The sequence below is a fragment of the Megalopta genalis genome, chromosome 4, assembly GCF_051020955.1.
Source record: "Megalopta genalis isolate 19385.01 chromosome 4, iyMegGena1_principal, whole genome shotgun sequence".
NCBI classification, from domain to species: domain Eukaryota; kingdom Metazoa; phylum Arthropoda; class Insecta; order Hymenoptera; family Halictidae; genus Megalopta; species Megalopta genalis.
In genome coordinates this window covers 26,424,378-26,441,532 of record NC_135016.1, presented here as the reverse complement: position 1 = coordinate 26,441,532, position 17,155 = coordinate 26,424,378, and the positions used below count along the sequence as shown (strand labels likewise).

Genomic DNA, 17,155 nt, shown 5'->3' with positions numbered 1-17,155 from the left:
TGTTGGAGCAGATATTTTATTGGAAACGTTGCGACGGCGTTCGTCGGCGAAGATCGCTTATAGACAGCTTGCCTCGAGAGCTTTCCTTCACGCTGGGTTTGCGCATTTCGAAGGTTGCGCGTGCGAACTCTATGAAATTCGATTTCATAGAGATCTTTATTCAAGAAGATATTCTATTGGAAATGTTGCGACGGCGTTCGTTAGCAAAGATCGCTTAGACAACTTGCACCGAGAGCTTTCGTTTACGCTGGGTTTGCGCATTTCGAGGGTTTCGCGTGCGAACTCTATGAAATTTGATTTCATAGACGCCTTTGTTGGAGCAGATATTCTATTGGAAACGTTGCGACGGTTAGTTTATGTTTCAAACTGTTATTCTCTTTTATGCATGTAATAGTTCCGTGCGATAAAGGCGAGATTAAAAAACGTGTCTCATCGCAATCTTATATCGAAGCGGTACTATTTGCTGCGATATAGGACAGTCACAGATGGAAACCATTGTAAATTTCTTTCCTTTCTTACTCTCGTTGACCGCTTGATGTCGAGTCGTCGCAACGAGACGAAGTACTCGATGAAAATCGATGATCTCGAGTCGATGACTTCATCGTGAACTACACGATGAAACAGAAGACTGCAAACTGTGCTGTAGTACGTGAAATTATCTCGGGAGGTGGATAAGCTGTCAACGTTGAACGAATTAAGCTCCGGCGACACTAACAAAGCAGTATCTCTAGCGATTTGCATAATTAACATCTATAAAAGTCGATCTACCAGAGCATCGACCTTTTTTGTTCCTATAGCAACGTTAAAATATGATCGTAACACAGGTAATATAGATTGCCTGAAAGAACGAATAAGGATTAGAAGTCTCCGCACCAAACGGATCGCATTCAAAGTGCACCGAACGAACCGAAACGACCGCTTTAATCGTAAGAAATCCTGCGGGCAACGGTACTGAAAAGTCGGGCCTATTAGCCAAGTATTAAATTGCACAATGCGATCGACGGATAACGAGGATTTACATCGGTGAACAAGGTGGTCCAGGGTCCAGAGCGATCCGGAGCTCGCGAGCGAGGACGAGCGAGGGTCCGGTTCCAGGTTCGCCTTTACGGCATCCGATCATGCAATCCCTGGCTACGAGGTCCATAGAAAATAAAATGTTCAGCCATATACGGGCCAGTGGGAAAGTGAATCGGCGCTGGGACCGACGCGACGCGACCAGACGCGACGCGGCGGTCCGTTCTCGGTTGGTTAAGCAGAGGCCGTTTTTGCCAGCGGGCCCATCGCCCGACACCGGCAACTGTTGCCGTGTTCTAAATCAAACCTGGTACCGCGGGAATCCGGAGAGGAAGGGAAAGAGAGAGAGAGAGAGAGAGAGAGAGAGAGAGGCAGCGAGCGGGAGAGAGAAAGAGAGCAAAAGATAGAGAGGAAGAGTGAGGGGGAGAGAGAGAGACGTACCTGGAAGGTATCTTGAATTGGGTCCTCGGGATACCTTAATGTATCCTTGTTGGTCCGAAGCCATCGGAACCGTGCTCACGTTCGCGGTTACCGTTACTCCGGCTTTATTCTTCTTCTTCTTCTTCTTCTCCGCGTCGCTCGTCTCCTTCTGCTTCTTCCCCTTCTTCTTCTTCTTCTTCTTCTTCTTGACCGGGCCCGCTTTATCCTGGGCCGGGGTCCCAATTCTTCGTCATCTTCGTCGCTATCCGCCGCTCGCGTCTCCAGAATTTTTTCGGGGGCTTCTTCCGGACCCAGCCACCCCTACCCTGCGGTCAATTATCGCTGCGGCTCCGGCTTGATTGACGATAGATTCAGCTACCTTCGAGCGGTGCAATCCATTTGGTCGCACACCTGGGTGGGGCGCACGGTGTCGCGTTTCGCGTTTCGACGAGTCCCCACCGCGCGGACCCGGATCCATCTTCCGCGCGCGGCGCAAAGCGACGCGGCGCCCATTTCCACAGTCTCGCAATCAGGGAAACGAGACTCCGAGGCCATCGTTATCGCAGCCTCGTAATCAGACTTCCACGCAGATAAGGATAACTATGCTCGGCTCGCAGGAATGCCGGGAACGCGGGACGTCGCGACGCGCCGGGAGCCGAGAAAGGACCCCGGGGTACCGGGGGCACAGGGATTGGGTACCGTTAGCGGGAGAATTCTAACGCGGCAGAAGTCGCGGGGCCATATCTCATCCGACAGTTTTCTACCTTTTCTACCTTTCTTTCTTTGTTCTCTCCTCTCCCGACGCGTCGCCTCGCGTCGCGTCCGTTCCGTGGGATCTCCCGCGACGATAAATCACGCTCGCGATACGCGCGAGCTCGCGAAGAAATATTACGTACGGGTAAACAACATTAATTTATGTTAATCGCCCGACCCGTGCTTAACGCTCGTTTATCGCGCTCGCGCGAACCCGCTCGGCCATTCCTGTTTGCCCCGGCGCGACGCGACGATCCGACTTTGCGATACGCGCAGGATCACCGGATCTTGATCCTTCATCCATCTTGTCCCGGCCCGGCTGAAACTAATACCGGGAACGTTTGTTTTTTTTTTCGGCGACGATGAAAGTGCCCGCGCCGGCTGGATACCAATCAGACGCGTTCAACGCGTCTTTGTCGCGAGCTTTTCTTCTGGCTATTATACTTTGCGAATTGCGCAACAGTTGTTGCTTCGTACTGTTACGACAGCGTCTCGATAATGTTTCGCTTCGATGATGGACGCACAGGCAACCTCGTCGTTTCCTAATTAACCCTTAGCGCTCCACGTGTTTCTTGAGTACTGCCTACCAGCAACTCCGGCACATTTTTGGAGCGGAGCGCCTGAGATAAAGGAAGTCTTATTTTGAGCGGAACAGATTACACGTCCTTGCGAATGCATTTGATTTGATTTATTTTATAAATATACATTTTCCTATTGTAAATAAAAGATAAATTTTTAATTCTGTAATTCACCATGGTGCGATATCTTTGGTAACAATCTCCCATGTGCATTCTGGGTTTACTTGGACAAGTGTCACAGTATTCACTTTGCCAAATAGAGTTACTAGATATCTCTTTCACGTTTAGAACATTTTCTGCGCAGTTGTTGGTTTCCTTTATAATTTCATTCACCAATTCGTCCGTGAGAAATAATTTAAAATATTGTATCGGCTGTTCAATGTTTGTAGGAACTTGTGGTCCAATGGCCTGTGGCAATACGCTAAAAGGTATTCTATCTGGAATATGTAATTCTTCCGTAAAATCACGTCATTCATCTAAGTCTTGCAACGAATCTTCGCTTTCACTTTCAATAATTCTCATTCTTCGTCTCTTTGGTAGTATAATTTCGCTACTACTACTCGAAGTGTCAGAATCGTAACCAACATTGTTTTCCACAATCTAACTCTTCAAAATCAAATACGTCTTCGGTATCGCTCGGCTCTAAATTCTCATCATAATATTTATTTTTCTCCATGTTGCTAACCATAGAAAAGGCCAAAAACTGGTTTAATCGTAATGGTACAGACTTGGCACGTTTTAACTACAGATAACAATTGCTGACGCCGTCGATAACGTATGTTAAAAACATTTGGCTCCTTAGCGAAGCCTTCGGAGTTTCGGAACAAATGACAAATGTCTCCGTAGCGGAGCCTTCGGAGCGCTAAGAGCTAATAGTCCAATTTGCTGATCGTCGATCTACGATCAACGATCTAGATCAGGACTCGGAATTAACCAGCGCGCAACGCAAGGGTCTCGAGGGCTACGCCTCCTGTCTCCCATTTTTGGAGCAAAGCGCCTGAGATAAAGGAAGTCTTATTATGAGCGGAAAAGATTACACGTCCTTGTGAAAACATTTGATTTTATTCATTTTATGTTGCTAAGTATAAAAATGGGCGAAAAATGTTTTAATCGTAATGGTACACACGCTAAGCACGTTTTCACTACAAATAACAATTGCCAACGTCGACAAAAACATAGCATCTTCGGTGTAATCATGCTAAAAACATTTGGCTCCGCAGTAGATCCTTCGAAGTTTCGGAACAAATGACAAATGTCTCCGTAGCGGAGCCTTCGGAGCGCTAAGGGTTAATTAACGGTTTGAGTTTTAAGCAGCACGATCACGCTGGTCAGACAAACTTTAGTGTCGCGATCAAACTTTAGTGACACACGTACATCGCATAGCTGCTTTTTTCATTTTTCTTCTTTTTGTTTTGTTTGTCAATCTTGACGAGTGCTATCACGCCGCTTGGTTCTCTTCGCAATCAATTAAGACAAGCGTTATTACGCTGTTCATCACTTTTCGACCGTGTTTTCTGAATAACCCCTGGGACTCAAACGGTTAACACGGTATGCTACCGATTAGGTGATGTACGATGAACAAAATGGGAGAATGAAAATGCTTGCTGCTTTAGGATTATGGGATTATTGTAATCGAAGTGCTGGAATTTTGGCTGGCAAAAGTGGAAAGGCTTCTTCGACAAGGATCGTATGACGCAGATCGGATAAAATATGTTAAACAATTAATAAAGGGAGCAATATAATACCACAAATGTCTCCGAATATGGACGACAGAGTGATAAACGCGTCAAGATCGGTTCACCTGAGACTCGCAACAGCGCGGTACAAGTTCACCGGCGCAGCAAGTATTTTTACCCGCGTTATTCACTTATCGGGCCAGCCTCGAACAAACAAGTTCTCGTTCGATGCACTGCTCTTCCCGAGCCTCGAACACGTATCGAGAACCAGCTTTATCTCTGAGACCGGTGCTTCGAACTCCCCGAAACATCGGGGCGTCGTCGTTGATCAATTTCTCTTATTGTTAGTTCGCGTCGGTAACTCTGGAGCCCCGTTGAAATGTACTGCCAGCAAATATTTAAAAGATCCAGGAGATTCGGACGATTTGATTTGGGTCAAGATCGAAAGAACAGAGTCGGATCTCGAAGAGACGAGACGTTAGCGATCGCGACGTGCAAATTTCGAAGATATAAAATCTGCTAAAAGTTGGCCCTCCGCCTGGACATTTAACAGCCAACAGTCATCGGCATCGATTAGTCCATTAGGCGAATATCCTGCAATTTCGTTTCGTTCAGATTTACCGACTCTGTTTCGTTGGGCGGGCTATAATCGAGTAGCCCCGGTCAACTCAGCTTAATCGAGGCAGCCCCTCAATTAGCTTAAACTAGTCCCCAAGTGTCCTAAAATCCAGAGTTTACAGTGTTTGCAATCTGTATACCGTTCTATTACGAGCCACCTGGTTTCTCGAGTGTTCCACTTTCGACCAGCGAACCGGAGTTTCGATCCCCGGATCCATTGTTACAAGTCAAAAGTCGCAAATGCCGAATCACGGGGAGAAGCTCTCGTCTCTCTGGAAGGGCTGCGCAACTGCGGAACTGCGGATCGAGAGAAAAGGGGGATCGAGAGTGTCGAAGCGCGTTCACCCGCATACAAATTGATCCTTTTTGCGGATTGCGACGGCACACCTAGCGTGTCCGCCGGGCCCGGCCACCGAAAAACCGGCCCGGACACGGGTACAAGGGGGTTGTCGCGTTTTGTGGAAACAATCAGCAGGTTGTCGCGAAACAAGGATATGAATGCATAAGCAGTGCAGTTAACACGGTTGCTCGCCGTGTTCCCGGGGCCTTTTTTTGCCACGGGTTTCTCCCTCAAAAGACGCCGCTTTTATGCTCGGGGCTCGGAGCTCGGTCGTGGCCGGGCCGGTCTCGGGGCCCCGAGAGACGGTGGACGGAGGATCGAGCCAACGGGCCAGGTACGAGATCGAGGAGGATGGAGGCCGGAGAACAGCCGGGGCCCAGCCTCGTGAAACATAGGTGGACGACTCGCGTCGATAAATACGGCCGACAACGTCGCGGCCCGTGGACCCGTCGGCCCGTACGCCCGTATGCCGGCACCCTGGGCCCGATCCGATTTTTTTCTCCTTTTTTCCGCCGCGGTCGGTTTGCGAACTCCGCTCCGGCATCCGCGGCACTCCGACGGGCATCTTCTCCGTCGCGAGTCTGTCCTGGGCCCGACCAAGAAAATTCCTGGCTTTTTACCCCCTCCGCAAACACCCCGGCCCCCCCTCTCGCCCAACGTTGTTCCAGACGGCCGATCGGACTCGATTGTTGTCCCTGTCCCTGCGACTCGCCTACGCCCTTTCCGGCTTATCGCCGTTTATTATCGACATTGACGCAGAACTCTCGCGGCCATTTGTCAATAACGCCGACCGGGACTCCGGACCCTCGAAACGCGACACGTTCGCTTGGAACACCGGTGCACCGGTGCGCGGTCTGCTGGTTGCGGACGCCTCGGCGTCGCGAAGTCTCGCCGTGTTTTCCAATGAATTAAGACGTAAAGCCGTACCGTTTTAACCCTTTGCACTCGAGCGATGACTCTAAGGCGGCATTAAAAATTATTATTATCATGTTTCGAAGTAATTTTAACATTATCAACATTTGATTGTATTTAAAAAACTGTAAAATCTGTTTCATGCGTCACAAAATTCACTTTTATACGTATAAAATGCAATAGTTTGTGTACAATGGAAGTACTATAAGTCGGAAAAACATTTGATTGTATTTTAAAAAACTGTAAAATGTGTAGCTGTTTCATGCGTCACAAAATTCACTTTTATATGTATAAAATCCACTAGTTTGTGTAAAATGGAAATACTATAAGTCGGAAAAACTATTTCGAATTTCAAGTTAAAATGGCTCCCACTGCAAAGGATTAAATTATGCTAGTGGCAACTCTAAGGCGGCATTAAAAATCGTTATTATCACGTTTCAAAGTAATTTTAACATTATCAACATTTGATTATATTTTTTTAAAAAACTGTAAAATGTGTAGCTGTTTCATGCATCACAAAATTCACTTTCATATGTATAAAATGCACTAGTTTGTGTAAAATGAAAGTATTATAAGTCGAAAAAACTATTTCGAATTTCAAGTTAAAATGACTCCGACTGCAAAGGATTAAATTATGCCAGCGGCGCCGTTAGCGCCATTTAGCGGTATTTTTATTATTGAAACTAAAAGTTTCTTTCTTCGATAATTTCATCTATTTTTTTCGCTCGTATTCTCATTTATGGATCTGTCGCTCACTTCGATACCAAACGAATTGGAACGATTGATCGTAAAAAGAATTCATTGTACAAAATCGTCGAATACTTTTGTATGGAATAAGCGAAGAATCGTTGCAAGCAAAAATGATGGAGAATTCCAAGAAAACTTTTCTCGACGAAGAGTTTTGTCGAAGCATTTTTCAGAGAAGAAGAGACAATATTTCGCTGATGTAAACGGTAATATCGTCGACACCCGGATAATCTGCGCCGCGATATCTTTATTTTGGCAAGTCAGAGAACCACGCCTTGCAATCTCGCCTCGTTGACACGGCTAAAACAGTCTTGCGCGCGCGTGTGTGTGTGCGTCTCTGTTCGTGGATCGTGGACGATAACACTCGGTAAACAGCCAACCCCATGGATCTCCCTTGGATCTGGTGTCAGTTTGCTCGCAGTTCATCAATCCTCGCTCTTTATCGAACGTACCACGTGTCGGTTAGAATCGTCGAAGGAGACACAGAATAATATTCTAAATACGATACCGATGTTTGGGATTGGTAATTGTTGTAAACGTAGCTGTTGCAGCTTTGTATTTCGCTTTGTACGTTCTATCGAGGATCTTTCTGCGATACAAAGTTTGTTTCTTTGGGCGATATAAAATCATAAGAATTAAAACCGCTTTGCATTTCACTATTCACTGTCATTTTATTCTGTGTAATAGCGTGTTATGTACAGTGACTCGCATTAATATGCGGACACGATATTGTAAACATAGCTGTTGCAACTTTGTATTTCGCTTTGTACGTTCTATCGAGGATCTTTCTGCGATACAAAGTTTGTTTCAAATTTAAGAGAGAGATCAAATACTTATAAAAGTTAAAGAAAAGCAAGCAAGGAAACAAGGAACGATATATATTAGCACTTTTGCACGTCGAACACCAATATCGTGATACTTTTCTAATCTTATTTTTATAACAATGTAAACGCCTTCGTGCAGGATTCGCCTGAAAATATTCTAAACGTCTTGAAATTTGAGGATATGTTTTTGTTTTCACTAAAATTACAATTTAAATAGCCAATGGTCGCTACTTTTTACGCACGACGAGTATACTCGTCGTGACACAAAATACTATCACTTCTCCATGACGAGTATACTCCTACTGGTTAAAAAATACGCAGAAAAAACATTGCTGTTCAAAGATTTGAGTGGACACTTAGTCGTTGATACCATGCGCGACGATCGATTCCTTTTCTCTTTCGAATAACTATTGGGTTGGCAACTAAGTAACTGCCGATTTGTGCAATGAAATAAAAAATTTTTTTTACTTGTAATGAAGTTTAATCTGTAATGTATTTTCCATTTTGTTCGATGACCTTTTGCCATCTCTCCGACAACTTGAAAATTCCACGCTCGTAGAAAGTCTGATCCTTTTCGGCCAAAAACTGAGTTAAGTGAGATTTTACAGCGCCGTCATCGTTAAAAGTTTTACCACGAAGGGAGTTGTCCAGGGATCGAAATAAGTGGTAATCCCATGGCGCGAGATCAGGGCTATATGGTGGGTGTAACGTCAATTCCCAACCAATATCCATGAATTTTTGCCGAGTGGACAAAGACGTGTGCGGCCTAGCATTGTCCTGCTGGAAAATGACACCTTTACGATCGACCAATTCTGGTCGCTTTTCCTTGACCGTTGCATTCAATTTGTCCAGTTGCTAACATTCACGGATAATAAAAAATAACAATAATAATAATAATAATAATTTTATAATATAACATTTACGGATATCATAAAAATGGGAGTGAGAGACATCTATAACTGAAATCGGCAATTACTTAGTTGCCAACCCAATACTTACCGGAGAAAGGGATATCGTGATACGCGACACGCGAACACACGTGCGTTGCCATTCGCTGCGCTTACGGTGCAACGGTGGGCCGAGGTTCGGGAGAAACCGTTAACGAGATCATGGCTGGCGGTGGCGCACCCCGGCCGATTAGTCACCGCCGAAAGGATCGACGTGTCAAGACGTGTCAATTCCGTCGATGTAACAATGATAAACGCCGTCCGTGCGGCAGAGAGAGAGAGAGAGAGAGAGAGAGAGAGAGAGAGAAATTTTATCGGTACGATTCTTTCGATGTCACCTCGCGATACGGAGCCGCGGCTCGTGAACCGGCTGCTGCTAAACCACGCTGAACCGACTTCTAGCCGCGCGAGGACAAATAACGAGCGTGTAATTAGAAACGGGTCCGGTCATTGCGAGCGATACTTAACACACTTTGCCGCGATGGAAAACGACGGGCTTCTTATTTATGGTGACTTCGTGTCGCAAACCGGTGTGCTCGAGTCACGAGTCACAGGAGTCACGAGGCCTCCTCTTTGTTGCCAACGATTTGCCTAACTGTCCACAGGAAAGATCTCGAACGAGTCGATCTTCGGGAATAGAGTTTGTGTGTACTTTCTAGTGGAGGAATCGCAACTTGGAATTTTCGTATTTTACATAGTAACAAATATTAGGGCGTCCCATAAGTTCTTTCCGCTATGAATGACTCTAACTGGCTGTGTTTATGTAAACACGCAGGCTTATCTCTTGGCTGTTTAGGATAACGGTTTCAGTCGTTCCAGAGCTCTTTCAAAATATAAAATTTGTTCTACGACGTTTAATATGGATAGCCAAAAGAAGCACATTTGCGGCATGTTATGCTTCATTGCTTTAAAAAAAAAGTGATAGGGCAAAGGACACTGCAAACGAGATTTGTACCGTTTACGGTGATGGTTCTACGACTATTAGGACAGTCCGCGATTGGTTTAAGAGATTTGGAGCTGGCAATTATGATTTGAAAGATAAAAACCGCAGCGGCCGTCTAACAACGACGGATGCGGACCTTGTCAAAGATATGCTCGCTGAAAATCCGCGATATAGTGTGCGCGAGATAGCGGATGCCACTAACATATCCAGGACAACGGTACATAAGCATTTAATCGAGATGGGATATGTGAATCGATTCGAAGTTCCACACCGTCAAATTTTCATCCCGACAACGCAAAACCGCATGTTGCGTTGGTTGTAAGACAAAAATTATCGCAGTTTGATTGGGACGTTCTACCTCATCCTCCGTACTCCCCAGACATTTTGCTCCATCCGATTATTACTTGTTCTCCTCGTTAAAAAATTCTCCCCGTGAAGAATGGTTTAAATTCGTAAGCGAAATAAAAACGCACCTTGATCAATATTTTGCAAATAAGCCTCAACGATCTTGAAAAGACGGCATAACGAGGCTTCCTGAAAGATGGAAGAAGGTAATAGAGCAGAACGGTTCGTATATAACTCAATAAATCAACCTAGAACAACAAATATCGTGTAATCATTTCGCAGCAGAAAATAGGAAAGAACTTATGGGACACCCTGACAGTCTGCTAAAATTTTGAGAAATTTACAGACTGGCTTTGACTACCATCTCTGTATAACAAAAGACAGTTCCTAATACTTCGATTACATGAAGAGTCATCTAAAGCTGTGTCGAACTATAATCTCGTCGCTTCACAATTTTCGTCGACGATTTAACAAATGATTCGAAAAACTCGATGCTAGTCCCAAAAAGAACGAGCACATACTTAATTACTTTTGCAACCACACAGATCGGAGTTTCAAAAATCTCGTAGAAAGCGGTCCTCCACTTTTATTCTCCCGACTAGAACAACCATGCATCACGCTTGCGAAACGGCTCTAATAATGTGTGTCGCAATATCAAGGCGGAATTAAGAATTCGTGTACACGTCGGGTCCGGTAACCCGGTCGAGCTTTTTACGCGGTCCGCCAAGAATGTCCTTTCTGTTATGTTCAAGGCGGCACACTTCGATTTGCCAGGTCTGTCGTGGCGACGCGCGACACGACGCGACCCGACGCGACGTGTGCCCGGGCCCCGGGCCCGGGCCCGTGCCCATGCCGCCGGACCGTTTTGGCAAAAATCTCGCGAACGAACTACGAGAAACGAACCGGTTCTGGCTTACAACGTTCCGGTCGCCGGTATTAACCAACGGTTAATGGAAAGGTACTTTATTAGCCGTTAATTGCGCGCATTATCCCGGCCGATAATGAGTTCGCACGAATTTCGATTGATCGCTCTTTTCAATGCAAATTCCGGGCCAGCGTTGCGTACATCGCGTAGTTGCGTGTTTCTCCTCTGAGAAAATATTTCAGTCGAGCGAATGTCGAAACTCTAATTGGTATCGCGCGCATTATTTCTTCTCTGCGTGTGTAGTCTAGCGAAAGGTTAACGCTATTGATTCTGTTTGCATACGCTACGGTGGCTGGCGAGCTATGGTGTTTCAAAATTGTGCGAAACGATAGTTGCTATGCCAGCAAATGTCTTCTTTTCGTTACGCGACCTTACGATTTCTTTCCTTTCGATAATTGAGCCGTTTATTTTGAAAGTGGCATAAGAGTCACTTTACCGTGATGAAAAGTGGTGATTCTTTAACCCTAGAAAGATAACCATATGACAACGTACGTAAAAAATAACCATACGCTTCAGAGGCGCATGCTTTTCTAAGGCGTCAATTTTATACTAACAATGGATATTTATTTAAGTTAATCTATTCATTTTAAAGGTTTGGCATTATTGTAAAAATAAAATACATTTATATTATATTTTTTTATATTTTAAGTAATTTTAAACTTAAATCACTAGACCTCTATGAAAAATTAACAAAAATCAACAGTCTTCGCAGGCGCCTCTGCGACGTAGGTTATCTTTCTCGGGTTAATGTTTATACGAAATTATTTATACAGAGAAAAATATCAGTATCCTGAGATAACAAATACAAGTAAATCTTCTCGAAAGTTAGCATCCATATTTTTAAACGTGTTAAAACGCAAACCCTTAAATGTATCGACTTAAAAACAAAGTGACTTATGCCACTTTCAAAATAAACGGCTCTCAATTAGTGAACTCCTTGATTTATTTATTGTTTTCTATAGAATCAGCCGAAGCTACGGTACACTCGGATTTTGGATTACCTTGAAATCATCAACAATTATTTCAGCGACAATGTTTTCGTCGACACGATTACAGCGACAAATGTTATTGTCGAGGCTTTGTCTATAAGAAATGTAGAAATAGAGACAAGAATGATATGTTTATATTAGTACTTATATATTGTTTATATACTGACGTGTTTGAATCACCGACAAAAGTTATTATCGGCACACTTTGTGTATAAGAAATGTCGATAATAACATTCATTGATGATTCAACACGTCAGTATATAAACGATTATAAACAAATATCGGTGTATAAACAAATATTAGTGAAATGCGGTGTCGCTGAAATCGTATCGACGAAAACATTGTCGACGAAATAATTGGTGATATCGAAGTAACCCTCGGATCTTAATATTTGTATATTGAAATAACAAACAATACAATAGGCTATTATAACCCCTACCATATCTGCATTACTAGTTAAACGGTTAACCCCTCGTCGTGCCATTTTCTTCACAAGTTACAATGATTGGAACGTTTTCGACCTAACGATTTCTCGTAATTAACCAATTAAGCGCATTTTTGTCGTGTATACACGTCAAACCAAATCTCTATTACGGTGCGTTCGACGTGTTTACTCGTCGTTAAAAACATAAAATTACCATTGACTATGAGAACTCGAAATTTTAACACGTTGAATGCCACGCCGGTTTTACAGAAATTGTCCGCGGCGCCACGATGAATTTTCTTTTATGTGATACATATAATGTTGAAATATTATCTGCGATAGATAAGTTACAGTGTATAACCATGTTTGACATGTTAATTGCGACAGGGGTCACTGTTTGAATCGACGATGGTAATAATACAAAATTTTAGATATTGACATTTGTTTGAAATTATATATATTTCTATCAATTTGGGCGCGCCGATCACCGGTGGCACCCATGGCGTCACCGCCAAGTTAAGTGCCGGTCACCGGGGACCCCCGTGGCATTCAACGTGTTAATAAGAATATTATTTGATGGGTTGTTTCCTTTATACTACCAATAGAACTGCAAAGCTTTTTTTACCGGCTACTTCATCGAAAGCAAATCCCCTCCGAAGATGTACCGTCTGTTCGAAAAATGGAATCCGTAAGGAGTCAAGATACTGGTGTAAGACCTGCGAAGTGCCACTTTGCGTGTTTCGAGAAATATCCCACCGAACTCGATTGAAATTCTTAATATTTTTTGTTCTACATGTGTCTTTCTTATTTACATATTTTATTATTATTTGACAATGTTTAAGTCTATAATAACAATAACTTTTCAGAAATAAATCGTTAAGTTTTTCTTAAATAAAAATATAGTTCTTCATCGTTTTTCATAAAATTTGTAATAGGGCCATTTTGCTCTGCGTTCGTCCTGTATACACGTCGTCGCTTGATTTTAATTCCGCACACTGTGAGCGATTCTTAAAACCAAATTCGACGCTTAACTGGTTGAAAGAGAACAATATCCGAAAATAGAAGTCGCAAGAAACATCGGTCGGTCGTGTCGAGCCCAGTCGAAGCGATCTGAACTCGGCTGAACCCGGCATCTGTTACGGCGAAAATTTCGATTGTCTAGCTCGTTAGCGTCAGAGCTAAATCACCAGTCCTAGATCTCGGATCGTCCTGATGAATATTAAATATCCACGATCCCTTGACGCGTCGTTACGAGCGCCTTGTATCGGGTAGGTCGAATAGGACCTACGCGTCCCACGTCTTTCTCGGCGGCAGACAGTCTGGTACCTATCACGGATCACGGCATAGCAGAGAGAATAGGGGGAGGAAGACCATCGTAGAGGACACCGGCGCGGCGCGACTCGGCGGACGAGTCCGTGCAGAAGAAGCGGTGGTCCGAGCGACCGAGCAGTGGCGACGCGAGGCGACGCGACGCGACGCGCGTCGCGCGACGACCGGAGGAATGCCCGCCGCTCGACTCGGCAATCACGATCGACACGATCGCGATCGGACGTCTGGTCAACGAGGAGAGTCGGGGCCGGCGCGAACCGATCGTAATTAATAGACGAGGCCCGCACCGAGGGGATGACCCGGAGCCGGCGCGGCGGAGCGAGCTGAGCGTAATCAGCTACTTGGATAGCAATAGTAGGGACTCGCCGCGCCGCGCCGCGCCAGAACCCTGGTCGACGTCATTTGTTTAAGTTGATCGTTGCCCGTCGCGGCCGAATAAGGCAACCCGTGTTCGCCACTCCGCGGGGAGTGCGAAAGAACAAAGAAGGAGCCGTGAGCCACAGGCCAACGGAACGGGGTCTTCGGGATGAGATCGTAGCGCAGGGTGGACGAGCGAACAGGAGAGAAAAGAGAAAACGGGTCGGGGTACCAGGGGTACTCGGGGAAGAGCAGACGCCTGCTGTTCACCGCATTGTCTTCCTCTCTTTCCTCTCCTTCGCTCCTATCCTCGCTCCTTTTATCTTCCACTCCCTATCTTCTTCTTCTTCTTCTTCTTCTTCTTCTTCTTCTTCTTCTTCTTCTTCTTCTTCTTCTTCTTCTTCTTCTTCTTCTTCTTCCTCTTCTTCCTCTTCTTCTTCTGCTTCTTCTTCTTCTTCATCTCCTTCGCCGTCGTCTACTGCTTGGTCCTCGTGTTCCTCTTTGGTTTCGTTCGGAACAATCCACCGGCAGTCCCCTCGCCGCGACTGGTAGGTGAGCCCTCGGCAGAGGCGACGACAAAACAATTGCCAACGTAAAAGGCGAATAGGCGTTTTTTCGCGATCCGGCGATCTATTTCCAAATCGAGGAACCCGGCCCCGGTATGGGAATCGATCTTCGCCGCGCGAAGTCATGGGAAAATCCTGGCCTCTGCGACGCGCGAAGATCAAAGAGTTAGGCGACCCGCGGAGCAACGGCTGTTTGTATGAGTTACTGCTATCGCGGCACTTGGCAAATGGGTTGTATGTAAGCTTCTGATTGCATCTTTCCACGAGAATGAAAATCTTTCGTGGACTTTCTGTTACAACTTGTTTCTGTTACTACTCGAAATTGAATCGTGTTGTACTAATCGGTTTGAATTATTTGCCACGCTGCGCAGTGCTGCATAATCCTTTAAACCCGAACGAGATCTTGCACGAGTCTCTTGTGTTATTAATGTATCTAATCTTGGTTGAACATGTAGCAAGTTATATTTTTCTTATCGCGTTTACTTTTACGATCAATATTTAAACCTTAGCGCTCCACGCGTTTCTCGAGTACTAGCTACCAGCAACTCCGGCACATTTTTAGAGCAAAGCGCCTGAGATAAAGGAAGTCTTATTTTGAGCGGAAAAGATTACACGTCCTTGTGAAAGCGTTTGATTTTATTCATTTTATGTTGCTAAGTATAAAAATGGGCAAAAAATGTTTTAATCGTAATGGTATCTACTTAACATTGTACGAGGTCAATGCGTCGACATCGTGAATTGTGACCGAAATTTCCAAGCAACAAATGCATCCTCATCGAAATGGGTAAATTTACTATTAATGATATTCTTCGCAATTCTTAAATAAATATATCCCTCGTGTTCTATGACGCGATTTATTATAAAATTAGCATTGCGAATCGGCTGTTGAATTCTGTATGGATACGGAATTATTGAAACAAAAATATCTTTCGCGTGAGTTTGCCGGAATTTTTTTATCGTTAATCTTCACTGGAATCGGCTCGATTAATAATTAAATTAAATTAAAAATTAGTAAATATTCTTCGGACGTTTTAAAATAAAGTTGAACAGCGTTTTTCTGAAAAATATCACTAACAGCAACTCCGGCCCATTTTTGGAGCAAAGCGTCTGAGATAAAGAAAGTCTTGTTTCGAGCGGAAAAGATTACACTCCTGTTACGAGCCGAGGGCCAGGCAGTGGGGTGGTCGAAGGTTGCATGCAATTGGAATTTTTGATAGGGGCGCGTAGAGCAGCCGATGCTTATTTCGGCACGGGTGGCTACCTTCAAGGTTAGGATAAGGTGCGTAGACCAGCCGATGTTTATTTCGACACGGGTGGCTACCTTTAAGCCTCAATAGGCTCAAATAGGCTCAATTGCGATTCATGCATATGAAATTGAGCCTATTGGCAAGTACAATGCTATTTTAACAGTTTCTTTTTTTTTAAATATAAAGGAATTTGATGCTCTTACAATGATTTTGAAAAACGGTTATTAGAATAATTTCTAATATGTCAGAAATATGGCTCACATGGATGCCAGATGCATTCGGCACTCGTCCATATTGGTCATCAAATGGATGCCGGATATATCCGGCGCTCGTACCGAAAGGGTTAACGAACCAAGAATCACACGACGATAGATTGAAATATAATTGTTCTCGATTGGATTTGTTTGGAGGAACGACGTTGACGCGAGGTTTTCTTTGATTTCAGACGCGAAACATGGCGATGAGAGGAACCATGCGAAGAAGACGTTGAAGAGACAGCGATGGCAGCAGCGGAAACACGTCTTCGAGGTTCTTCCGATCTTCTCCTTGCTCGTGACAGTCGAAGAGGGCACGAAGAAGTGGGCATCGTTGACAGGATCACCTGGGCAAGGTCCATGGGTTCGTAGAGGGCATGAAAGCTCATCATGTTCGAACACCGACACGGGCCACGAACGCTATCGACCTGCAACCTCTTCGGCGTGATATTGCTCCTAGTGATCGTCGCCGGTAGCTACGATGTGTCAGCGGATCTCAGCTCCGAGTTTGTCAAAGGAAAAAGTAAGAGACTTTTCTGCTCCATTCGCTCCATTGAAGCATAAAATGGACAGGAGATTTCATTTGTACTCTTTCTATCGTTGTAAACAGCAGCTCAATTTGATACACGTACACTGTAATTGATTTCATTTCTGGTTAATCGGTATAATAAAACGATGAACATTGCTGAAGAATAGATATTATATTTCAGTTTCCGGCACTCGTTACGGTGAATGTCGACTTATGCAATGAACGACTCGGAGAACTAGATTACTATATCGAAGACTTAACGATGAGGAAAATGAAGTTGTATACGATGGCTCGCGAAATTATTTGCACACTTTTAAAAAGCGTAGTAATTTCTTCTCGAGCTTCGTCAAGATTATGGTGAAAAATTGTTTAGACAGTTTTTAACAAGCTAGTCCTTCTAACACCTTCGAACAGTTTA

The 17,155-nt window shown here is 44.4% G+C and overlaps 1 protein-coding gene across 5 annotated transcripts in view; it reads left to right on the top strand.

The window, feature by feature from the left end:
- Egfr (epidermal growth factor receptor) overlaps window positions 1-17,155 on the top strand; it is a 329,246-nt gene that overhangs the window by 260,321 nt on the left and 51,770 nt on the right. For 3 of the 5 annotated variants that reach the window (XM_076520890.1, XM_076520889.1, XM_033473792.2), the window contains one exon: window positions 16,400-16,731. The exons of the other annotated variants lie outside the window; for them this stretch is intronic. In XM_076520890.1, the coding sequence (XP_076377005.1) occupies window positions 16,599-16,731 (133 nt within the window). In that variant the 5' untranslated portion in view covers window positions 16,400-16,598. The remainder of the gene's footprint in view (window positions 1-16,399; window positions 16,732-17,155) is intronic. 5 annotated transcript variants of the gene reach the window in all.